Source organism: Choloepus didactylus, chromosome 14 (genome assembly GCF_015220235.1).
Source record: "Choloepus didactylus isolate mChoDid1 chromosome 14, mChoDid1.pri, whole genome shotgun sequence".
In the NCBI taxonomy this organism is placed as follows: domain Eukaryota; kingdom Metazoa; phylum Chordata; class Mammalia; order Pilosa; family Megalonychidae; genus Choloepus; species Choloepus didactylus.
The window spans coordinates 63286692-63313671 of NC_051320.1; the positions used below are offsets into that span (position 1 = coordinate 63286692).

Sequence of the window (26980 nt, forward strand, 5' to 3'; positions counted from 1 at the left end):
TTGGCGTGCAGATATCTGTTCGTGTCACTGCTTTTCCGATCTTCCGGGTATATACCGAGAAGTGGCAATCGCTGGATCGAATGGTAACTCTATATCTAGTTTTCTAAGGAACTGCCAGACTGACTTCCAGAGTGGCTGAACCATTATACAGTCCCACCACAAGTGAATAAGAGTTCCAATTTCTCCACATCCCCTCCAGCATTTGTAGTTTCCTGTTTGTTTAATGGCAGCCATTCTAACCGGTGTTAGATGGTATCTCATTGTGGTCTTAATTTGCAATCTCTCTAATAGCTAGTGAAGCTGAACATTTTTTCATGTGTTTCTTGGCCATTTGTATTTCCTCTTCAGAGAACTGTCTTTTCATATCTTTTGCCCATTTTATAATTGGGCTGTCTGTACTATTGTCATTGAGTTGTAGGATTTCTTTATATATGCAAGATATCAGTCTTTTGTCAGATACATGGTTTCCAAAAACTTTTTCCCAATTGAGTTGGCTGCCTCTTTACCTTTTTGAGAAATTCCTTTGAGGTGCAGAAACTTCTAAGCTTGAGGAGTTCCCATTTATCTATTTTTTCTTTTGTTGCTTGTGCTTTGGGTGTAAAAGTCTAGGAAGTGGCCGCCTAATACAAGGTCTTGAAGATGTTTTCCTACATTATCTTCTAGGAGTTTTATGGTACTTTCTTTTAATTGAGATCTTTGGTCCATTTTTAGTTATTTTTGTGTAGGGGGGTGAGGTAGGGGTCCTCTTTCATTCTTTTGGATATGGATATCCAACTCTCCCCAGCCCCATTTGTTGAAAAGACCATTATGACTCAGTTCAGTGACTTTGGGGGCCTTATCAAAGATCAGTCGGCCATAGATCTGAGGGTCTATCTCTGAATTCTCAATTCGATTCCATTGATCTATATGTCTATCTTTGTGCCAGTACCATGCTGTTTTGGCAACTGTGGCTTTATAATAAGCTTCAAGTCAGGGAGTGTAAGTCCTCCCACTTCGTTTTTTCTTTTTTAGAGTGTCTTTAGCAAATTCGAGGCATCTTCCCTTTCCAATAAATTTGATAACTAGCTTTTCCAAGGTCTGCAAAAGTAGGTTGTTGGAATTTTGATTGGGATTGCATTGAATCTGTAGATGAGTTTGGGTAGAATTGACATCTTAATGACATTTAGCCTTCCTATCCATGAACATGGAATATTTTCCATCTTTTAAGGTCCCCTTCTATTTCTTTTAGTAGAGTTATGTAGTTTTCTTTGTATAGGTCTTTTCACATCTTTGGTTAAGTTTATTCCTAGGTACTTGATTTTTTTAGTTGCTATTGAAAATGGTATCTTTTTCTTGAGTGTCTCTTCAGTTTGTTCATTTCTAGCATATAGAAACATTACTGACTTATGTGCATTAATCTTGTATCCCGCTACTTTGCTAAATTGTTTATTAGCTCTAGTAGCTGTATCGTCGATTTCTCAGGGTTTCTAGATATAAGATCATAGCATCTGCAAACAATGACAGTTTTACTTCTTCTTTTCCAATTGGATGCCTTTTATTTCTTGTCTTGCCGGATTGCCCTGGCTAGCACTTCCAGCACAATTGTGAATAACAGTGGTGACAGCGGGCATCCTTTTCTTGTTCCTGATCTTAGAGGGAAGGCTTTCAGTCTCTCACCATTGAGTACTATGCTGGCTGTGGGTTTTTCATATATGCTCTTTATCATGTTGAGGAAGTTTCCTTCAATTCCTACCTTTTGAAGTGTTTTTATCAAAAAGGATGTTGGATTTTGTCAAATGCTTTTTCAGCATCTATTGAGATGATCAATTGATTTTTCCCTTTTGACTTGTTAATGTGTTTGTAATACATTGATTGATTTTCTTATGTTGGAACCATCCTTGCATGCCTGGAATGAACCCCCACTTGGTCATGGTGTTATGATTTTTTTAATGTGTCTTTGGATTCGATTTGCAAGTTATTTTGTCGAGCATTTTTGCATCTATATTCATTAGGGAGATTGGCCTGTAGTTTTCCTTTTTTGTAGCATCTTTGCCTGGTTTTGTATTAGATTGATGTTAGCTTCATAAAATGAGTTAGGTAGTGTTCCATTTTCTTCAATGTTTTGAAAGAGTTTGAGTAGATTGGTGGTCAGTTTCTTTCTGGAAAGTTTGGTAGAATTCCCCTGTGAAGCCTATCTGGCCCTGGGCATTTATTTGTGGGAAGATTTTTGATGACTGATTGGGATCTCTTGCTTGTGATGGGTTGGTTGAGGTCTTCTATTCTTCTCTGGTCAGTCTAGGTGTTCATATGTTTCCAGGAAATTGTCCATTTCCTCTACATACTCCAGTTTGTTGCCATACAGTTGTCATAGTATCCTCTTATAATTTTTTAATTTCTTCAGGATCTGCAGTTCATGCACCTTTTCATTCATTATTTTGTTATTATGGGTCTTCTCTCTTTTTGATTTTGTCAGTCGAGCTAGGGGGCTTGTCAATCTTGTTGATCTTCTCAAGAACCAACTTTTTTGGTGATATTTTATCCTCTCTATTGTTTTTTTGTTCTCTATGGCATTTATTTCTGCTTAACCTTGTTATTTCTTTCTTCTACTTGGTTTAGGATTGGTTTGCTGTTCATTTTCTAGCTTCTTCTTCAGTTGATCCATTAGTTCTTTGATTTTGGCTCTTTCCTTTCCTTTTTAATATATGCGTTAGTGCTATAATTTCCCCCTTAGCACTGCTTTTGCTGCATCCCATAGGTTTTGGTATGTTGTGTTCTCATTTTCATTCGTCTCTATATATTTAGCAATTTCTCTTGCTATTTCTTCTTTAACCCACTGATTGTTTAGGAGTGTGTTGTTTAACCTCCAGGTATTTGTGAATTTTCTAAGTCTCTGATGGTTATTGACTTCTAATTGTATTCCATTGTGGTCAGAGAATAGTGCTTTGAATAATTTCAATCTTTTTTAAATTTATTGAGGCTTGTTTTATGTCCCAGCATATGATCTATTCTGGAGAAAGTTTCCATGAGCACTAGAAAAGTATGTGTATCCTGGTGATTTGGGATGTAATGTCCTGTATATGTCTGTTAAATCTAATTCATTTATCAGATTGTTTAGGTTTTCAATTCCTTATTGGTCTTCTGTCTGGTTGATCTATCCATAGGAGAGAGTGATGTGTTGAAGTCTCCCACAATTATTGTGGAACATCAATTGCTTCCTTTAGTTTTGCCAGTGTTTCTCTCATGTATTTTGTGGCACCTTGATTGGGTGCATAGACCTTTACGATTGTTATTTCATTCTTGTTGAATTGCCCCTTTTATTAGTATGTAGTGGCCTTCTTGGTCTCTCAAAAACATCCCTGCATTTAAAGTCTATTTTATCTGAGATTAATATTGCTAACAACCTGCTTTCTTTTGGCTGTAGCTTGCATGAAATATTTTTTTTCCATCCTTTCACTTTCAGTTTCATTTGTGTCCTGTTCTAAGATGAGTCTCTTGTATGACAACATATTGATGGTTCATTTTTTTGATCCATTCTGCGAATCATATCTTTTAATTGGGAGTTTAATCCATTTACATTCAAACGTTATAACCGTGAAGGCATTTCTTGAATCAGCCATCTTATCCTTTGGTGTATGTTTGTCATATTTTTCCCCTCTGCTCTATTAATATCCTTTATTTACCCATACCGAATCTCTTTAGTACTGAAACTTTCTTCCCAAGTCTCTCTGGTCCTTTCTCTTGTTTCTCTGGCTGTAGGGCTCCCTTTAGTATCTCCAGTAGGGCAGTCTCTTGTTAGCAAATTCTATCAGCATTTGTTTGTCTGTGAAAAAATTTAAAGCTCTCCCGCAAATTTGAAGGACAGCTTTGCTGGATAAAGTATTCTTGGTTGGAAATTTTTCTCACTCAGAATTTTAAATATATTGTGCCACTGCCTTCTCGCCTCCATGGTGGCTGGTGAGTAGTCACTACTTAGTCTTATGCTGTTTCCTTTGTATGTGGTGAATTGCTTTTCCCTTGCTGCTTTCAGAACTTGCTCCTTCTCTTCCGTGTTTGACAGTGTGATCAGAATATGTCTCGGAGTGGGTTTATTTGGATTTATTCTATTTGGAGTTCGCTGAGCATTTATGATTTGTATATTTATGTTGTTTAGAAGATTTGGGAAGTTTTCCCCAACAATTTCTTTGAATACTCTTCCTAGACCTTTACCCTTTTCTTCCCCTTCTGGAACACCAATGAGTCTTATATTTGGACGTTTCATATCATCTATCATATCCCTGAGGTCCATTTCGATTTTTTCAATTTTTTTCCCCATTCTTTCTTTTATGCTTTCATTTTCCATTCTGTCATCTTCCAGGTCACTGATTTGTTGTTCAACTTCCTCTAGTCTTGTACTATGAGTGTCCAGAATCTTTTTTAATTTGGTCAACAGTTTCTTTAATTTCCATAAGATCATCCATTTTTTTATTTAGTCTTGCAATGTCTTCCTTATGCTCTTCTAGGGTCTTCTTGATATCCTTTGTATCCCGTACTATGATCTCATTGTTCATCTTTAATTCTTTGAGTAGCTGCTCTAGGTGGTGTGTCTCTTCTGGTCTTTTGATTTGGGTGCTTGGGCTTGGGTTATCCATATCGTCTGGTTTTTTCATATGCTTTATAATTTTCTGTTGTTTTTGGCCTCTTAGCATTTGCTGAACTTGATAGGATTCTTTTAGGATCTGTAGACCACTTGAAGTCCTTATCTCTAATTTATGAGATCTACAGCTTCGTGGAGTACACTTTCTCTAACTAACCAGCAGGTGGCGTCCATGTGCCACCTGTTCTCCACAAGCCAGTTCTCCCCTGCTTAGCCTTTTTGGTGAGTGGGGGAGTGAGTCTTGTGGGGTCCAATTGGTGTACCAAGCTTGCGTGTGTAGTTGGTGTTGCCTGCCCTGTATATGGGGCGTGTTTCTGGGCAGTCAGGGGGGGGGGGGGTGGCTCTAACAATCAAATCTCCCTGGTGATCCTAGAGTTTTAAAGCTGCTGCAATAGTCTAATCCTTCAGTTCAGTCCTGCCACAGTTTGTCTCTGCCACTGACCCACAAGTCCTTGGCATTGGCGTATGGCTCCTGAGACTTGCAAGTGGGCCCCTCTTCCAGGCTGTGCACCCCGGGTCCTCTGTTGAGGGATGACTGTGCTACGTCACAGGTGAGTGCTGTCCCCCCAGGGTGGTTCAGGGCTGCTGGGCTGTGTACGGAGGCTCCCAGTCTGCTGAAATGATGGCTGAATGGGGCTTTGTTAATTCACACTGCTCCACCTTCCCAACTCTGGGACATTCAGCTGAGGTTGCAGGGAAGGCTAATGTCCACACCCAGTTTTGTGGTGTGTGCCTGTTATTTGAAGCCCTCAGTCACACTGAGTTGTTTGGGTCAGCTCTGGGCTATGGGGCTGGCGATGGGCAGGAGTGTTTCCTGTCCACCAGGATGATGGGTGTGAGCAGACACCCCCCTTTTCTTGGGAAGTTGTGGTGTTTAGTGAATTTTCTCAGCCACTGGATTATTGCCTTTTGTCTCAGATCTCTCTTAGTTCTGCTCTTGTCTTGACCTGCCCAAATTGCAAGTCTTTGAAGCTTTCTGTATTGGGCTTCTTAGAGTAATTGTTTTAGAAAAAGAAAAAAGGATTGAAAAAAAAGGCCCTCCTCAGAGATCTAATGTGTTATTGAAATGCTAAGAGACAAAGCAATTAGGGCCATTAAGGAAAGGTCCACAGGGCAGAGAGATCAGCTTTTCTTCGGGATTTGCATATGAGCCTCAGGGCGTGAGCTCTGCCCTTCCCCTTTCTATGTTCACCAGAACTCCAAAAATCCTCCGCTTTTATTTTGGAGTTTTTCATGTTGTTTTTTTCTATGCCTGTCTCCTCTCTGCTGGGCTGGCTGCTCTCAGATTCTCTGGTGTCTGGTCTCAGTCTATCTATGGTTGGAGTTTGGATCAGTAGAATGAGTTTCCGATAAGGGCTGCCACTGCAGTTCTCCCTTCTCCTTCCCAGAGCTGACAGCCCCTCCTCCCACGGGACTGAGCCCGGCAGGGAGGGGTGTGGGTCCCCTGGCCACAAAAACTCACAGATTTCGCTGATCTCAGCAGTTCCACATCTTCATGAGTGTTGTATGAAGTATGTCCAAAGTCAGACTGCTCTGTGGTGTCTAGTCCACGCAGCTCCCTGCTCTCTACCCACTCTCCTGGAGGAGCAACCAAAACATACAGCTCACCAGTCCGCCATCTTGCCCCTATTGCCTACTGCTTTTAAGTAGCTTTTTCTTGATCAGCGCTCACTGTGCTCCTGCAGTCCTTGAGCTGTTTTCAGGAGCTTTGAGAAAGATGTTTCTGCCAGTTCTTGCTGGTTTTTCAAAGCACCTGTGGAGGGATGGAGCCCTGAAGCACCATCTTGATCAGAGCAGGAGAAAATAATGCATTTTTAAATGAAGAAGTCATCTTGAATTCATGTTGATGATAAGAATTCAATTTCAGAACTTTACAGTTTTTATTAATCTCATTGAACTTTCATGTGCCTCACAGCTTCATATTTCTTCCACTGTTAAATTCCTGGTCTGCAAAACATCACTATATTTTCTTATTTGTATTTATCCCACAGAGTACATGAGGTAACATCAGAATGAGAGTGCCAACACTAACAGCAACAGCTTAATTAATTGTGTGTGAATGTGTTTGACATGTATCCCACAAGGGATGTACAGTCAACTTACTGTGCTTTGAAGTCACTTGAAGTTATTCTTTCACACAAGCTATGCAATGCACACTTAATTCTTGCAATTCATTTATCATTCAATTTATAGGTATCGCTTTTTAATCAAATGTTTAATAATTATGCAAAATATTCACAATGCTCCAAAATAAAATATACAAATTAAGGCATATTTAGAGAAGTTTAGTTTATATCCTTGTTCTGCCTTTAGCTGTTTCTTCTGTCCCTTTATAGGTAACTTTAAAAGAAAATTGTTTGGTTTTGGTTCCTCCATTGTTTACAGACCTTAACTCTACAGTGAGATAATTATTAACATGTGCATACTCCCATGTAACTCACACTCATAACAACACAATGCATACCATTTCCATTATCACAGAAGACAATTTTAAGGCCCTTTCCCAGTCAATCCCACTATCCCAGAGACAGTTACTTTTTTCTTACTTCTTTTGCCTGTTCTAGAAATTCATATAAATGTAATCATTTGGTATGTACTCCTATGTGTCTGACTTCTTTAGCCCAGAATAATATTTTTGAGGTCCTTGCATGTTGTACATTTATCAGTAGTTTGGCCCTTTTTATTGCTGAGTAGTATTCCATTGTTTGGAGATACCATTTTAAAAAAATATATTCACTGGTTGATGGACATGTGAGTTGTTTCCAGGTTTTCCTTGCTATGCATAAAATGGTTGCAAACATTCTTGTACAAACCTTCTTGTTTAAGTATGTTTTTCTCTCTCATGGGCCACAGGGTTGGTACATGTTTAACTTCATGAAAAACTGCCAGGCAATGCATGAGAATTCCTGCTGTCTCACAACATGTCCAATTTTTGGTGATGTCCAAAAGTCATAATTTTAGCCCTTTTATGGGGATGTACTGTATCACATTGTACTTTTTAAATTGCATTTCTGTGATAAAGAATGCTGTGGAGTATTTTCCCCCTTGATTGATGGCTATTTGTATATCTTCCTTTGTGAACTGCTTAAGTCAAACTCCATTTTTTAAAAAGGCTTTTTTTTTTAGCTTTCTGTTTTAAGAGCTATTTATGTATTCAGGATATAAGTCCTTTGTTTTTTGCTGAGCAGAAGAGTTTCATTTTGTTGGTGCCATTTGATCAAATTTTTTTTTGTTTTATGGGATTTCTGGGCCTTTTGAATTGCTGTATCTCGAAGTGCTAAAGATTTTCACAATTAATAAATCATATTAAATAAAATTTCTCTCTCTAGAAAGCATTATTAATTTTTTTTATTATTTGACAGGAGCAATATATTTTCAATGCATTAAAAAATAAAGTCAAAACTTTATTTCATCTTATTTCACCTGGTATTTAACATATCTACTTTTATATCTATTTTATAAATATAATATGTAATTCCTAGAATAGATTAGGTGTCAAATTTATACATTAATAAATATATACGTACATCCCTAAACCAATAACATATATTGGGGTGCATATGCAACAATATGTTGTTAGCAGGGAATGATAGCGTTTGGAGACCACAGAGATAGATGTCTAAAAGTAGAGAAAGAGGTATATACAGGACATGATGGACACTCAGAGGACAGATGATTAGCCAAACATGAGATCTAGAAAAAGCTTTCTGAATAAGATAATCTTCTATTTGGGTCATAGGAAGCTAGCAAGAGTCGCACAAGTGAGTATAAAAGAGAAGGTCATGTAAGGAAGTGGAAATGAGAGGAACACAAACATAGAGGTGTGAAGCCTCATGGTTTGTGAGGGAAATTTCAATTAATTCCTGATTATTAGTGCATGAAGTCCAAGGAGAAGAGATTAGAAGGGTTGAATGGGGGCAGCTCATGACATACCTTGCTTGCCGGGCTGAGGAGAATGGACTTTATGCTGAAGGCAGTAGAGAGCCACCCACTAAAGTGTTTTAAGGATGGAGTGCCAAATTCCAAGTCTAATGACGCACTCTGATAGCAGTAGGAAGATGGGTGTGACAAGGACAAGGCTAGAACCTGAGAACAGTTATGGAACATTGCAATAGTGTAAGTAGCAGAAGGATGAGGACATGGACAGGAACTGGTGGGGGGTGACCACCAGCAGGGCCTGGAGATTAGTTTGAGGTAGGGGGTGGGAAAGGGTAACTCTCAGGTCCTGGCTTGGGTGGCTGAGTGTGATGGTGGTGCCATCATCCAAGACCAAGGGGAATGTAAGAAGAGAAGCAGCTCCATTGGGAGCTTTACTCAGCCTTTACTCTGCCTTTGTATTCACAGAGGCTTAGCCATGTTGATAGCTACCAGTTCTTGTCACTGGGAAATGAACTCTTCAGAAACATTATGGTTGGTTCTTAGAGTTCCCTAGCACTCTCTTATCTCTCCAAGTGAATCTAAATAATATAATAAAATCATATTGGAGTGCTACATTGAGTGTAAAAATGCCGAGCCTGTGTTTAAAGAAAATCCATTCATCCTTTTAGTCAAGAAATATTTATTGAACGTCTACTTCACGTCAGGTATGAGGGGATATAGTGGTAAACAAGGCAGGCTAAGGCTCTGAGCCCAGGTTAATGATTTCCAGAAACATGAACAAAGTGTAATGTTGGGGAAAGTACAAGAAGCCTTGAGGATGTATAGAAGGGAGATCTGTTTTGGTCAGGGGTCAGGAAAACCTTCTAGAGGAGAATGAAGTTTGAGTAGGAGCTGACCAGCTGAAGAAAGGAGTGGGAATATGGAGGGAGTACTGCAGGCAGAAGAAATATCATATACAACGGTACAGAGACAGGAAAGAACCAAGTCAACAGGAAAAACTGAGAGTTCAGTAGAACTGGAATATGAAGTGGAAGAGTGAGAGAGGAAAGAGGTGAGATTCTTTCAATAAATATTTATTTTGATGTACCATAGTCCAACAGGCTGGGTTTGGTACTACATTTAAGGAAGAAAGACAGAGTCAGAAACAATTAACTGCAATACTCTATATTAGGTGCTCCTTTGTGTATTTAAGGTTAGTGTGGACTCTCAGGCATGTGGGCAAAGCTACTATGGCTCAGGGAAGGTGGAACAGAAGAAGACATGTTTGAGCAAAATCTCAAAGATGTTTTGGAGTTGCACAGGGCAGAAAACAGAAGGCATTCCAGGCAGTGGAAATCAAATGCACAAAGGTGCAGGACTTGGAAAAGATAAAGGCTTTTGTATCTCGGGGATTACATTTAAAGCAGTCTGGCTACTTTATTTCTGGTCCAGCTCTCAGCCCTCCAACTTCTCAGAGCCATCCTTCTAATATTCCCTTTAGCAGAGAAAGAGAACATCGTTTGAGATAACTTACTTCAAATGGCAAAAAGATGTAACGTAAAATGATAACCTTTAAGGTAGCAGAACATACCCAAATCACAAAACACAATCATTCTATATTACATAGAATAGAGGTCTCAAAAATATTTAATCCCTCTTCTTTTACCAATTTAAAGTTATATGGAATTTCTTCCAGTCTTCAAGTGAACATTCAGTAGAGTGAAACTATATATTGATGTTCACATTTTATATCATTCACTTGCAAAATTAGTATGAAGAAGGTGTTTCCACTTGTATTTCAAGAATTTGCACATGGAGACTACATGTCCTAGGCAGTGAACCAGAATGTCTCTGGAAAGAAAGAGGAAAGGGGGCCTTGCAATCCGATTGTGAATTGATATGATACAGTAAGCTGATAAGTGTATTTTATGACTGATATTGTAAAGCTGTTCCTTTGGAAGCTTGAGTGTTGGACTGCTTTATTGAGGTTCGCTTGGAAAGCTGGAAAGCATAAAATATTAAAAGCATGAAAGACACCCTTCATAATGGTTACAGATTATGGAAATTTTGTGTGTATATGACAATAATAATAATAATAATAATAATATAAAATGAGCACATCATGGTGTCATGAGGATGAAATGACATCTAATAAGTGTTGGTAACTATGAGTAGTAGTAGCATTGCAGATAATAGTGTCAGTATTCAAGATTGTACTCACTGCTACAAGTATAGTTAGTATTGTTATGTTATCACCATCATCACCAGCATCAGCATCACTGTCATCACCATGCGAATGGTCCAGCCTGACAGGTGGCATTCTGTGATACATATGTCAGGTTAGATGCAGATCATGAGATTTCCAAGGGGGTGCAAGGGTCCAACCTGTAAGAAGCAGTGTCTTAGCTAGGGTGCATGTGTACAGGAGGGCAAAATCCAAGCCTCAGGAGGAAGCAGCTGGCACGACTTAGATGTGTAAGAAAGGGTGAAGTTTAGCTTTCATATAAGGGCCACATGGAATAGGGAAAAGGGAGACGGCAGAACTGGCTTAAACTGGCCCCCTGGTGAGGGGAAGAAAAGAAAGAGAGAGCGCCATGATGTAAGTCTAGAATCATTGCCAGTTCCTTATATGGGAAAGATAACCAGGGATAGTGGAATGTAAAGGGATGTGGGGTATGCTCAAAGACAGGGACTCTTGGCAAAAAATTTGAACTAGTTAACGCTCTCTGATAGGCTGTACAATTCAAATTTCCAAAGGCGGGCTTGTTAGCTCTCTTGAATAGATTGTACCCTCTGAAGTATTCATCCAATGGAGAAACAGGGGAGGGACTTGTGTTTTAGGCCTAGAATATAAAACTTTGCTATGTTCTATTGTTTGGCACACCTGCCACATTTCTGGCTGTGCATCCGTTCTTGCAAGATCATAAATAAATTCTTTTCTCCTCCACAACCGAGTGAGCGTTTATTCTCTTACGAGTACCACTTCATTTCCAACTGGTGTGCTATTAAGGGCCCAGCCAGAGTCTGTGATTCAGGCCATGGCCTCAACGCAATAGGGGAAATTTAGTGAAAATTGGGCAGTCAAGTCTGAAACCTAGGTTTATTAATTGGCACAAGTGATAGAAGTGAGAGGAGGTTTGGGCTTGGTGAGCATACGAGTGCCAAGTGGTGCACTCCAGACAGACAGGCCACCCAACTGAGATCAGATCTGGTTCCTAGCGTGGCTCCGGCTTGTCTAGAATTAACTCAAGACTGATACAGACACAGCTCCCCCCCCCAAATGTTAATTATACATTTTTGAAAATTGGGTATGTGTGGCAGAATAATTTCTCAGATATGAATGTGTATTTTTTGTTCTGTATTTTCCTCTTTTCTTTTCTCCATTCAAGAGGTAGCCAGGCTTTTCATTCCCTTACTTTGGGGAAGTTTTCATGAAAAGAAAGTAGAAGTTAACTTCAAAAATCTTTCTTTACTCAATGTTGTGTCCAAGAACCTAAGGCCACTAAGATTACGCCAAGTTTCCTGGAGGGTGACCCCACAGGGCGGAGCTGTGAATAGCCCAGTTCTTAGGTGGGGTGACTGAGGCAGCAGCCCCAGACCTGGAGTCTGGGGTGGTGGGTCCTACAGGCACTTCTCTTTACCCTTCTTTTCTGAACATCGATAAAATTTAATTTTGATGTTTCTGTCTTTAACCATATCTCAAGGTTCTGTGAAAGAGGCCTCAGAGGAGTGATTATCCTGGCAACCCTCCACCTGGTGAGTTTCTCTGGGAATTGCACCCTTCCAGGGAGGGCCCAGGTCTGCAGGGAAACTCCAGGGGAGAGGAAGGGAGGGATTTCCCTGGACTTGAAAGTAGAATCCCTGGAGACTGGGAGAGGGATAGAAGTCCTTGAATTCTTCAAATAGCAGAAACTCACACCCATTTACCAGTAATGCCCCAAAGTGCTGGCAAGGATGCTGGGGCGGGGGAGGGGGCTCTGTGGGTCCCAGCCCGAAGTGCAGCCTGGAATGGGAAGGGCAGGATGAAGGCAGGGAAGCACTGAGGTAGGGAGGATGGGTGTCTCAGGAGTAAACCAAGTGATGACTGAAGGAGTTCTTCATAATCTTGACTCTACACAAGATTCTGGGGCCTTTACGCTGTATCAGGGTGGGGTGAGTACCAAAAATGACAGAGGCAATTTCCCTGCTGGCTTGACAGGTTGGGGGTTGTGAACAAAATTAAGTTGATTTAAAATAAAAAATGTGTTGTAATATTCCTTGCTTATTTGGCCTTGAGAAATGAAATTTATATTCACAAAAGTTATTTAAATGGTCCATTTGATACTGGAAAGGAAGAAAGGCAGGTGAAGAGTATTAACATTTAATAACTGAAGAAACCATTTCAGAGAGGTTAAGAGCAATTTTCAGGGTAAATATCAGTGCTGGATCATTGGCCTGGAACTTCTGGTTTAATATTTATGGAATAACAATGTTTTCACCACACACATTCCTTTTCCAAAACCCTAGATCCTTTTACTGATACACTGAGTTCTATTTTTTGTTACCTGTGATAGGCAGAATTCTAAGACCACCTCCCAGATTTCCCACCCGCCATTGTACACAGCCTGCACCATCCCCAGGCCTGTGAATGTGATGGATTCCACCTCTGTGATTGGACTGTGTTATATAGTATAGCTGGCTTTAAGAAAGGGAGATCATCAGCTGGGACTGACTTTATCACGTGAGCTCTTTAATCTGGGTCTAGAGGTCAGAGACAGGGGAAGTCAGAGGTGGAAAGTGTGAGAGGGATTTGGCAGTGAAATTCTCCTGCTGACTTTGAAGATGGAGGGGACCACATGGCAAGAGCAGCCTCTAGATCTGAGCGTGGCCTCCAGCTGATCCAGCAAGAAAACTGGGACCTCATTTCAATGACCCCAGGGAACTCAACAATAAATTCTGCCGACAGTCAACTTAGAAGAGGATCCTGAGCTCCCGTTGTAAATGCAGCCTGCTGACACCTTTATTTCAGCCTTGTATAAAACCAGAGTCCAGGCATCCTGGGCTTGGACTTCTGAACTACAGAATTTTGAGCTAATACAAATTTGTGGTAATTCATTATACAGAAAAGAAAACTAATATACCATCTATTTACTGTTTCCTTAAGAACTTTTCTCATTTATATGTTTTAGATTATCCATGTATTAAATGAAGAAAATCATAATTATATTATATTACATAAAAGAGTATTTATTAAGCATGGACAACATAACTGAGAGCATGTTGTACACTGTGGGCTATAAATGTGGCACCAAACACAGTTCCTTTCTCCTCAAGGAACTTTAGAGAAGATACTATGTACACGTGTATGAAGTAGTGAACAGAGAGATTACGTGGCTTGCCTGAACCTATGTGGCTAGTTGCTAACAGAACCCTAGTCTCCTAGGAATCATCAGCTTTGGCATGGCAAGAACCCTTTGCTTCCAGACAGGCCATTTTGGTGAGAAAAGTCTTGCAGCAGTGTGTGTGGTGGAGTGGAGTAAGACACTACTGAAGCAAGGGAGACTCACGGGGTTATTGAAGAAATGGAGGCAAATATATAAGTAAATATGAGACAGGGTTCTAGGCATAAAAATGCAGGGAGGATATCCAATGGAGAAAAGGTCTTCATACTCTAGTGTGTGGAAGAAATGCCTTGGAGTTTGGATGAAACAGATTCCCTGATTGCATCCCAGGCTTTCAACTGAGTAGGTCCAAGGTAGAGATCAATTATCTGCATATATAATAAGCTGTCAGAAATTAGCTACAATGAGGAAAGACACATGATAGGAGTGGTAATTAATACATAATACAAAAGGGCATGACAATTTGCAATAAATATTTTGAACAAATATTTCTTGGGGCAGGTATGGTGTTCATACCGGAAAACAATAAAACGTCCCCAAATATTTAAACCAAATAAATGCTTCCCATCAAAATATTAATGCTGAAAATCTGCTTGAGTGTGCATTTAATCACTCTTAAGAGGATAAAAGACTGAGTTATATGGTTTATAGGATGAAAAATGGGGGAACCTACATAATCGGGAAGGGGTGAGGTGGGAGCAGTAGAAAGGTAACAGGGAAAGGGAGATGGGGCGATGGGAGAGTGGAGGAATGGAAGGAGGCCACTGGCCTGAGTCTGGGCCACTGCAGCAACTGCACATGGCATACATTTAAGCTGGGGGCTATGCTAGAGAAATCCGATGATTTCCTTAATCCATTAATCTTCCAAGGTTACCGTGGTGGAAACACCTCTCACAAGGAAGTGTAGCTCTAATTCATTTCACTCCAGGTATAATTAGCCCTTGGAGAACTCCTCAGTTTCCATGTTCTTAAAAGTTACTTGAGGATCTTATTAAAATGAAGATTCTGATTCAATAGGTCTGAGACGGGGGCTAAGAGTCTCCATTTCTAACAAGTCCCCAGCCTATACTGATGGTTTAGATACCATATAAGTGTCAAGGTGTAAACTGTAATTCTTATGGTCTTGCTTCCCATCTATTCATAACCCTCTTGCCGTCCGACTCGTAACTCCTAGACCTCCAGTGCTGCTGCCTTTATGAACACCACCGGTGGCCAAATGGGTTATATGCCAAACCCAACAGGCACTTTGCAATCATAATGCCACCAGCCCTCTGTGGTGAATTGGACAGCCCTGCTTCTTGATACAATCTACCCACCTAACTTCTATGACTTCATTCCACCCTCATTTTCCTCTTGTCTGTCGAGCTATAATTTCTTATCTCCTTCTCGAGTCCTCCTTATTGGCTCTTTCTAATTTTTATGTTCCTTTAAGTTTTTCACTGAAATCTATTTTACTGAAATCTGTTTCACTCTATACTCTCTTTTGAAATAATTTTAATTTCTGATTAGATGCTGTAGAGTTCCAAATCTTCTACTTTAGTCATGCTTAAACTCAGATGCATCTATTCAACTGCTAAACTTAAACCACAGGCATCTCAAACTCAACATGAAAATCTTAACATATGAACCACTCCCCAAACCTGTGTTCCCTAATTTGATCATTTGCACCACCTTCCATCTAACTAATTAAGACAAAAACATGAACTGTCCTGATCGCTTCACTATCTCTCATTCAGTCCTTAAGTAACTTAGATTCTCTTTCTTTAATATCTCTCAAAAAATCTTTAAAATCTTCTCTGGTCCATTCCTATAGTCCACTACTATATAGATCACATCCTCATCCTAAATGGCCTGGTGGTAGCCTCTTCACTGGTCCCGACTTCTCTAGTCTTACCCACTTCCAGTGCATCTTCTAATTGCAGAAAATATGGCCTTTCTAAAGTGGGTAAAATCTTCTTCATTTCTCCCATCTCTAGTCTTGTCTCCTGGTGCCTTTTCCTCAAATAAACTACAGTCCATTCACACTGAATGATTTGGCATTCCCCATAACTCCTTGCTTTCTAATATCTTTATGCCTTTATACTCCTGTCTTCCAATAAATTTTCACAATACAGCTCAGATGCCATCATCTATGGAACCTCATTGTGTAAATTGAGGTAGGCCTACACATTTTTTCTGGTTTTTAAACTATGTATATACAAAATTTACTATTATTAACTATTTTGCACATATTATTGTTATTATACACAACTATACACAATACAAATTTCAGCAGACTTAATCACTTGTCTCAGTATTCCCTTTGCAGCTTAAATACTTCTATTAATTCTATTAATTGTAAAATTATCATATTGTTTATTTTTGCTGACTTGTCTTTCTCACAGTGATTTTTTGTATGCTTTATTCATCTCTGTATCCCTTGTACCTTCCTAATACTTTATCTGCATGATAGTAACTACTTGATACACATTTGTTAATATAATTCACACTCTGCCATTAAATCTATAAAATAATTTTCCAAAGGAAGAGCTTATATGACTGTAAGCCAGCATCTCATTAGCAATATTATTAATATATGTTTATTTTAATGGAAATATTCAAATTAATTTAGAACCTTAATGATTTTCTTCTCACTCTAATCCCTTCCATCACTGCTTCAATGTTTAGACATTGTATTAAAGTACACGTAGTTGAATATTCTCTTAGTATAGATTTTTTAATCCATTTTTAACTTACAAAATTTTAGTCTTTTTTTTTTTCTTTTTACTTGATTCTGGTTTTTCACAGTGTATCTAGGAAGTAGACCCATATTTTTTTCAATTTTTTCATGAGAGGAAGGTAGGTAAGGTAGACACAGTAATTCTGTGGCATAACTGGCCAATAACAGTACCCTCTCTGCCTTCACCATCATAGCACGCCCATGGACTCCTGCCAAAGGCCTGGATAGAGTGGATGGATGGGCAGGAGGCAGGCTGGTCTCATGGGCGGATGGATGAAGGAGGAACTTGCCTGTAGTGGATGATATCAGGAGTCCGTCTCCTGTCTACCCAAAGAAGACAAAATAAAGAATCCTCATACATTTTGATGAGCTTAAACATGCCAGAGTTTGAGATTGCTTGTCCTGGGTTAAAAGGTAGTTCTGGGAGTTATTAAATCTTGACCATTATTCATCATTTTCTCCTTATTGGGAATGAGTCTATCATTTTCTTTCTTGAGAGAAAAGCTTGCAAGAGATGTAATGACTTGTTTAATGTCATTTTCCCCCCCAGGAATCCTTCTATTATGTTCACTATCATAACCCCAAGGACTGACATATAGTAAGTGATCAAAAAGTAATGTGCAGAGGAATGATCAGTAAATGAAAAATTATTGATCTTGAATTAGAAGAGGCTACTCTTCCTGAAAAGAAAAAGACAAATCAACTAGAGAAAAAGGCTATAGTCGATTCTTAAATCCTAAAGCTGAAAATAAGCTGCCAAAGCATAAACTTTAAATTAGATATCATCTTCTTACATTGAAACACTAATGAGTATGTAAAGAAAAAATAATTACTACTCATGAGTGAATTTAATATATTTAAATGGTTTTAAAATTAAAAGAAGCATGTGGTCCTTCTTCATTTTATACCATATATGTCAGCAAAGTTAGTAATAAAGTGAATTTCTATGATAACTAAAATTATAAATCAGGAAATATTTTTCTGTAGTCGTAAAGGGCTAAGTTGAATGTCTGTAAAAAAATGGCTAAAGATAGAAGTTAAATCTGTGGGTGTTAGGTTTTGTATAGATACAAGGAATTTTTTAATCTTGCAGAGCAATTTTGTTTCATTCAACAAATAACAAGGGTTTGCTAGGTACTGTGGGGAATTAAGAATGAATGAGAGACTGCCTCTTACTGAACAGTAGGGAATATAAAACAAAATTCAAACCAAATATGTTAAGTTTTTTAAGAGTATATGAGTGAAAAGAGTGTGACAATTAATAAAGGGGATCAAGAAAAGAGTCATTGTGCCAGTTTGGATATATTGTGTCCCACAGAAAAGCCATGCAATCTTGTGGGGGCAGACTTATTAGTCTTTTGATTAGGGTGAAACCTTTTGATTGTTTCCGTGGAGATGGGACTCACCCAATGGTGAGACCTTTAAGTAGGTTATTTCCATGGAAATGTGAGCCCTACCCATCCAGGGTGGTTCTTGATTGGTTCACTGGAGAACTTAAGAGAGCTCAGGAGCCAACACAGGTGCTGACGCTTGGAGACACAGACAGAAGGACATTTGGAGATGCTAAGCTAAGAGATGATCATGCCCAGAGTTTGCCCCAGAGAAGCTAAGAGAGGACCACTAGATGCTTAGGGAGAAATGCCCTGGGAGAAAGAAGCAAGGACACACAGGAGGTGAGAGAGAAGAGCGAAGACAGAAGCCCAGAGACATTTTGGAGAAAGCCATTTTGAAACAGAACCCTGGAGCAAAGGAACAGCAGATGCCAGCCATGTGCCTTCCCAGCTGACAGTGTTCCGGATGCCACTGGCCGTTCTTCAGTGAAGCAATCCTCTTGTTGATGTCTTAGTATGGACACTTTTTTGGCCTTTGAACTGTAAATTTGTAACCTAATGAATTCCCTTTATAAAAGCCAATCCATTTTTGGTATTTTGCATAATGGCAGCATTAGCAAACTGGAACACTCACGGAGCAGCTTTTTAGATACACCCTAGAGGACTGTTAGAATTTTTGCCAACTCAGCTGAAGGAAGCAAACATCACTGAAAGACAGTGATTCTGAAACTTTAGGATACCTAAGAATTACTGGGATGCCGGGGAGCTTGTAAATTACTGCTCTTTATCCCTGGGAATTCTAATTCAAACTGTTGTTATATCACACTTTGAGAAACACTCTTCTGGGTAAAGGGGACAGTATATAAAAAGGTACAGGGTCAGGATATTATAATGTATTGGGTGGGATGTAGGCTCAGTTAGCTATTGTTACAATAGTGCTAACAAAACACCCCGAAGCACAGTGGCTTAAAACAATAACCACTTATTGTTTTTCATGATTATACAGATTAGCTGGGTGGTTCTACTCATCTGAGCCAGGCTCAGTTCATCTCAGTTGCGCTCACTCGTGTGTCTGTGATCATCTGATAGGTCCACTGGGGGCTGGCTGGTCTAGGGTGGTCTCAGCTGGTAAATTCAGCTTTACTCCAGTTTATCTCCAGTCCTCCAGTGGGATACCCTGGGCATTTTCTCAAGGCTGAGGTAGGGTGGAGCACAAAGGCTCTTGGCCCAGGCTCAAAACCCACAGTCACTTGTGCAGCATTTTATTACACAAAACCAGTTTGGAGCCAGCTCAGATTCAGAGATGGAGAAATAGACTCCATCTCATTATGAGAAGGGCTGCAAAGTCACGTTGCAAGGGACAAAGATACAAAAAAGGGAAGAATAGGGGTCATTTTTGCAATCCATTTACCACAGGGGCTTTTTCATTTTGACCAGAATAGAAGTAGGTGGAATGGAGTTGTCTGGGGATGGAGTTAAAATAAACATGGACATGTTTATTTTAATTTCAGGCAGTAGTGAGGAAACACTGAAGGGTTTTGAACAGAGAAGAAACAACAGAAGTCTGGCTGTAGAAAGAATAGCTTGCCGTGTTATGGGGTGAATAGGAGCAGAGAGATACAGGAGAAAGAGTACCTTTCCCAATCATCTAAGTAGTAGTTAAGGAGGGGTTGAATCAAGTGTGGTGGCAGTGGGAGTAGATTCGAGGAGATAAAGGCAAGAAACTTTCCTGTAAGGATTGAACTGATAGGATGGCTGTGTGGGTGAGGGAGGAGTAGCCTTTCCTTCAAGCTCTTTCTCTTTTCCCCTTTATACCAAACTCAGGTATTCAGCACACATCCTCTAGCTCCACATTCAAAGTTCCCATAATTCATTGATGTACGCGATATCACAGCGTGTGAGAACAGGCAGGACCTAACAATCATAGTAGGGTCTTGGACCCCACTGCTTAGGTTTTTCATGCTAAAGGGGATGAAGCTTTCTTATTCTATCCCAGATTTCAAAGATTGAGGCTTTAGTTCATTTGGACATTTCTTTTTCAGTGATCTCATACTTCCTTAAATCTCTAATTTTAAATTTTATAAAGCACTTATTTAAAATGAGATGAAGTTGCACAAATATCTTATTTTCAGTTTTGTTTAAATCAAATAATGCTGTGATTGATACAAAGAAATCTGCCTAGAAACCACATGGATTTTATTGAAATAAAAATGTAAAGACAAAATTCTAATACCTATTTATCTTTTCCTGAAATAATTAAATGTAAAGGGTATGTGTGTTAAATTGCTGTGAATCTATTATGATACATATAATAGTCAGAAAACATTTTATATGGCTTTATTATAAATAACTGGAAACCATAATTCACTTTTCAAACCCAGATAACAAAACAGTATATATCATGCTTTCTTTTTTTTAAATTTCATTTTTGTCATATAAGTTGGGAAATAGTATTCTTAACCCAAAGACTGGTAAAAAAAAATTCTTTAGGAACACAAACAAAGAAAACACTCCATTATTTTTTCACTTAAATGAAAATAATTGAGAAGATTTTTGGAGGCAGAGGCTAAACAATGCTATGAAGGAACCACCAAGAATATAAAAAAATGTGATATCTGCAAATATTACTTCCAAGGCACAACAGGGCTGTATCCAGGTATGTAAATATAAACACTTGACATAAACTTTTAAAAATATTTTCTTAGAAGTTTGAATAGCTTTATTCTCTTAAATGGAGGAAAGCTACTAAGACATAATTGATTAATCACCAAGTCTTATATTGTATTATTGCAGTGAAAACCCTTTTCTTTTCTAAGAAAAGAGACCTAATATCCATTTCAATTTTCTTATCTTACAGTGGCTCACATTATGATTAAAAACTGTTCACTATTGTAACCTTGAACACTTAGAGGCAGAGAACATTTCTTGATAAAGTACTGTAATAACTTCAAACTTGCCAGAAAAATGTGTGCCAAGTCACTCAAAATGGATTATTCCAAAGGAATATTTTCATTACAAGATCTATAGCAGCTAGCATTCATAATTTTCTCAACTAGTTGGGTGACCATGATTAATCTTTTTACTTATATGTTTCCATTAAATACAATACACATAGTTTTTTCAACTTTCTCCACTAATAATAATTTTTAAAAGTTATATATTGCATAATAAAACAGAGCCTGAAGGAGAAAAATACGAAAAATAATGTGTTTCATAAAGTAATATGGTAGATGTCTTTGAAAATTTGTGTTTATCTGCATCAATTAAGGATAACATTGCATATTCCAGATCAAACAGCTATTAGGTTTACTGTGGATATAAATATGCTATGTACAATGATATTTATAACTCCTCTTTTATTTTTCATAGATTTCAAAGTGTATCTTTTATAGAAACTGCACAGGGTAGATCTGATAAAGATGTTTCAGTTAACTGACAAAAATTAAATTAGCACGAAATAACAGGGTGAAGAATTGGAGAGCTAAAAACATTTCAAACTAATGAAGCTACACTTGAGTGTAGACATGAAAGATGATAGTCAGATGAAACTCTCCAGTTTACTATGATTTTACTTCAATGTGATACACTCTAAAATACTGTTTTCCTGTATAATATTAAAGGACATAGTAAATGTGTGTATATTATTAGAAAAACTTGGTGATACATTTCATTCTTTGAACTTTCCTCAGCCTATAAATATATTTATACATCATTCGGTCAGTTTCTAAAGTAAATGAAAAGTGTAAGATGGGGGTGGTGGTAATTTTTTAATCCCATATATCCTGAAAACTGTACCAAAATGAATCAAGTATGTTTCTACCTCCCACTATAATTCCTCATGCATTACAATTGATTACGGCTCACCAAAATGGAGTTTACGTTTGAAGAACTGAAATCAGCTATTAGGTATATTAGAATGTGACTTCTGAAAATTTTTAACATTTAACTAACATAGGGAACACCATTCTTTCTGAACTTTTATTAAAACTGTGCAACAGTATAAATGTATTTGTTAGTAGGTTTGCATAGAAATAACACCATTTCACTGGTGTAATACACCTTTTCCAAAGGATTATGGCAGGCCCATTTCTATTCTTCTAACCTGTTTTCTCATTCTCTTTCTTCTAGTTGTTGTTGTTCTTCTTCTTCATATTCTTCTTCAGTTTTAAATGAAATAAACCATATTTATCATCTGGCTACCATCATTCCAAAATAAGTTCCAGTAGTAGTTCAAAGCACAGCGAGCAGAGCAGTCTCTTCCTTTTTTAAAGCATGACAGTGAGTAGCATTCTCTAAATTCAAGCCATATCAACACAGTGACCCCAAGTAGAGACTTTTGTGAACTCAAAAGTCCCTAAATCCACAGTCAAGAACTTGGTGACTTCACATAACTACCCACTTGTTACTGAAAGGGAGACACTACTGTTTGCTTCAGAAGTTTTCAAGAAGTTTCTCCTCTGGTAGCATCCCCAGATTTCCTTGTTGTATTTGTAATTGCTTCTCACATTGTGCTTTCAAAAGTCCAATGGTCGAATCATCATAGTAGTGGAACGTAAGGAGTAACTGGGCCCTTTGAAGTAGTGCCACTTTATCCCATTCAGTTTTCCATGGTTTTGCCCCGCAGTATAGAACATTCCATTTAGATTGGAGGGGCCACAGGCATCAAACCACCAACCTGAAAAGTTTGTTAATAATTAAAAGAGAGAAGGAGAAAAAAATAAGTACATTGAATATTTGGAAATGGATGGCATTAACTTGTTTATACTTGTTACAGTTGGGGAACTTGTTTATACTTGTTACAGTTATTTTCATAGAAGAGGAATTCAATAAATATCTGCTAACTAGTGGAATGGTTTTAAATGGCATTTGATTTAGGCAGAGTAGGATCAATCAGAGGGGGGAATGCTGTCATGCAAACCATCCTTCACTGTGACTCCATTGGGCTCACTTCCCACTGTAAAGATGAGCAGCCTCTGGGCTTCAAGATACAAGCTAAGCCAGGCCTGGATTTTATATGTAGGGCAAGTAAAATGTGGATACCTTTAAGAGACATTCCATCTTATGCCTGTTACTAGGAATAGAATGATTCATTATTAGTAAAGACATTCTGAAGCTCAGAGAACTGACATCAAAATAGAAAGAGATGCCATCCATCCATTTCATAATTATGTCAAGAACTGGCCCTAAGATGTTTTTGAAACTACTTGGATACTGGGCAATGAGTATGACACTCAAGTTGAATTTTAATTAATATATCCTCTCCAGAGCTTATAGCAATATGGGAAGAGTTCATCAATAGTAGCCGTATTGCTCCTATGTAGCGTATTTTGTCTGTGATTGCTCAAGTACTTTTTAAACTTTGTAAATAAACAAAAACAACAACAACAAAAAACTAAAAACAAAAATAAGCAATGTTCAGAGGATTCCAGGGAAGATGGCAGAGTAGGGCGCTCCAAGCCTCAGTCCTGTCACCAAAACAATTATTAAACACGCAGGAACTGTCTGAAACAACTACCTTGAAACTGCAGAGGAGAGAAGAACATGGTACAGCATCCAGGGAAGAGCAGGAGGAAGAGGCTGATAAATTACAGTAAAGAAATATAAATTGCTCTCTCTGTGCAGTGGCTACCAGTGCCCATCGCCCACTCCCATGGCAGGCTGTCGTGGGGTCCAGTCCCTGTCTAGCTGCTGCTAACAGAAAGGCATGTAAAAATCCTCTTCTCCAAGGACAAGGGTGTGCACAGTTGATCACTGATCATGGTGTTGGATTAGCAAATTTGGATCACTAGGTCCTGGCTCTGAGGGTAGCTACTGTTTCAACCCCATCCTAGACAAAGGTGATGGCAGCCATTGTTTCAACTCTCCCTGGCAGGGGCAGAGGTGGTGGTGATTTAAAGACTCAGGGATTCCTCAGGGCTGCAGGGGAAAGTTAGCTGAAGGGCTGCATTTTCTGGGCAGGCAAGGAAAGCTCAGTTTTGGGGAGCTGTCATAAGTTTTAGGCATTGTCCCTGGTCCTTTCCACAGGACACTTTGGAGGTGGCTTACACCCCTTTCATGGGTCCCTGGCCCTGTGTTGGCTGAATTGGGAAAGTCCAACAAAAGAAATGTAAAAAACTTTAGAGGTAAATCTGGGACAAAGGCCTGCCAGCTTCAAATACCCAGGAGAGGGAGATTTGTCCCCTGGGAAATAGAGGGGACAGCCAAACTCATGTAAACAGGGAAACTCCAAAAAACTCACAAGCAAAAGACCAGGACAAGACAAAGGCCAGTAAGACAGGGAAAACCCTGCATAGTGCATTCACCTTGGGCAGACCTTCCCAATAGGAGGGCTGGAGCTCAAGAAAATCTCTGTCTTAAAACCAGCTGGTTACACAACCAGGAAACAGACATCCCAGGAAGTAAATCCCAGAGTTATCATTTTAAAATATTAAAATGTACAGTGTAAAACAAGGAGTACGAAACAAACAAACAGGAAATGCAATCCCATCCAAAGGAAAAGAATAAAAATACAGTAAACACCAACGAAGAAATGAGAATGGGGACATACTAAACAGAGCTTTAAAAAAAAGTGATCTTAAAGATACTTAAGGAGATGAAGGAAAGTACAGAGAAAAAACTATAGGATATCAGGAAAACAGTGAATGAACAATATGAGAATCTAAGTATGGGATAGAAATTTTAAAAAGGAACCAAACAGAAGTATTAAAGTTGAAGACCACAATAACTGAAATGAAAAATGCCCAGGAGAGTTTCAAGAACAGAATGGATCTGGCAGAAGAAAGAATCAGTGAACTTGAAGATAAGACACTTGAAATAAGTAGACTGAGGAGCAGAAAGAAAAAAGAAATATTAAAAGTGAAAATAGCATAAGAAAGCTATGGGACACCATCAAGTGTACTAATATACTTGTGATGGGAGTTGCAGAAGGAGAAGAGAGAAAGGGGCAGAAAGAATAGTCAAAGAAATAATGACAGAGAACTTCCCAAACTTGACAAAATATGTGAATATGCATATCCAAGAAGTTCAAAGAACCCCAAACAGGATAAACATGAAGAAAAACACACAACTTGTCATATGTTGATTACAATATCTAATGCAAAAGACAAGGAGAGAGTTCTGAAAACTGCAAGAGAAAAGCAAAATGTTACACACGTGGGAATCTCAAAAAGATTGAGTGCTGTTTTCTCATCAGAAATGATAAAGGCAAGAAGTCAGTGGGTTGAAATACTTAAAGTGCTGATGGGAAACAACTGCCAGCCAAGAAAAAGTGAGTTCTTCAGACTGAAATGAAAGGACACTTTCATTGCACCCTCACCCTAACCCTAGTCAAAGCAGCATAAAGAAATAAAGATCTGCAGTAAAGGTAACCATTTGGGTAATTATAAATGCCAGTATTATTGTATTGTATTGTATGGTATGTAACTCTCCTTCTTTCTTCCTATAGGTGCTAAAATGCAAATGCATAAAAAATAATGATAAATCTATGTTTTTGGATATACAATGTACAAAGATATTTGTGATAATAAGTAGAAAAAAATGATGGGGGTAATGAGGGGAATAGGAAAGTGTATGTGCATGCTATTGAAGTGAAGTTGGTATCAAACCAAATAAAATTGTCATATATTAAGGATGTTAAATTTTAACCCAATGTAACCATAAGCAAAACAGATGAAAAATATATCCAGATAAAAATGAGAAAGCACTCAATATGGTACAAGTAAGAAAATAAATATAAAAGTAGGCTTTAATGGAAGTGAGGGACTTACAAAGGCTATATTGCTATTTTGCTATTTTCCCTTTAGCATTGCTTGTAGGGCAAGTCTAGTGGTGATGAACTCCCTCAGTTTTTGTTTGTCTGAGAATGTCTTAATCTCTCCCTCATTTTTGAAAAAGAGTCCCACTGGATATAAAATTCTTGGCTGGCAGTTGTTTCCCATCAGCATTTTAAGTCACTTTAAGACTTACAAAGGCTAAGTAGCAAAATAGCAAAATGGCAGAAGAAAGATTTGTGACTTTAAATGTTAAATGGATTAAACTCTCCAGTCAAAAGGCAGAGATTGGCAGAATGGATAAAAAAGCATGACCCAACTATGTGCCATCTGCAAGAGAATCACTTAAAGTCAAAGATACAAGTAGGCAGACAGTGAAAAGATGGAAATATATATACCATGCAAGTAGTAACCAAGAGAGCTGGTGTGACTATACTAATATCAGATAAAATAGACCTTAAGTCAAAAAGAGCTATGAGGGACAACAATAGTCATTATATACTGATAATGGGGACAATTATAAATATATATGCCCCCAACACAAAGAGCCCCAAAATATATGAAGCAAATACTGACAGATTGGAAGGGAGAAACTGATGGTTCTACATTAATAGTAGGAGACTTTAACACACCACTCTCAATAATGGATAGAATATCTAGTCAGATGATCAATAAGGAAGAACAGGACTTGAATGATACACTAAACGAACTGGACCTATCAGACACATGTAGAACACTGCACCAAATGAAAACAGGATGCACATTCTTCTTGAGTGCACATGGATCATTCTTCAGGATAGACCATATGTTGAGTCACAAAAAAATTTAAAAATACTGAAATCATATAATGTATATTCTCCAACCACTATGGAATTAAGCTAGAAATCAATAACGGGGAGAAAAAGTAAAATTCACAAAAATGTGGAAATTAAACAACTTATTCTTAAGCAAACAACAAATGTTTTAAAGAGGAAATCAGAAGCAAAATTAGGAAATATCTTGAGGTGAACAAAAATGAAAATACAAACACACCAAAACTTACAGGATACAGTGAAGGCAGTGCTGAGAGGCAACTTTATAGCCCTAAACGCTCACACCTTAAAATAGAAGGAAGACTTCAAATAAGAAACCTAACCTCAAAACTGGGAGAACTAGAAAAAGAAGAGCAAACTAAATCCAAAGTAAGCAGAAGGAAGGAAATAACAAAGATGAGAGCGGAAATAAATATAAATAGAAAAAAAAAAAAAAGCAATAGAGAGAATGTACAAACCCAAAAGTAGGTTCTTTGAAAATATCAACAAAAACGACAA

The 26980-nt window shown here is 38.4% G+C and overlaps 1 protein-coding gene across 4 annotated transcripts in view; it reads right to left on the bottom strand.

Moving 5' to 3' along the window:
• Nucleotides 1–20228: 20228 nt before the first annotated feature.
• ANGPT1 (angiopoietin 1) overlaps nucleotides 20229–26980 on the bottom strand; it is a 248791-nt gene continuing 242039 nt past the window's right edge. For 2 of the 4 annotated variants that reach the window (XM_037803278.1, XM_037803277.1), the window contains exon 9: nucleotides 20231–22576. In XM_037803278.1, the coding sequence (XP_037659206.1) occupies nucleotides 22416–22576 (161 nt within the window). In that variant the 3' untranslated portion in view covers nucleotides 20231–22415. Of the gene's footprint in view, nucleotides 22577–26980 lie in introns of all 4 variants that reach the window. The other 2 variants (XM_037803274.1, XM_037803276.1) reach the window with 2 other exon arrangements.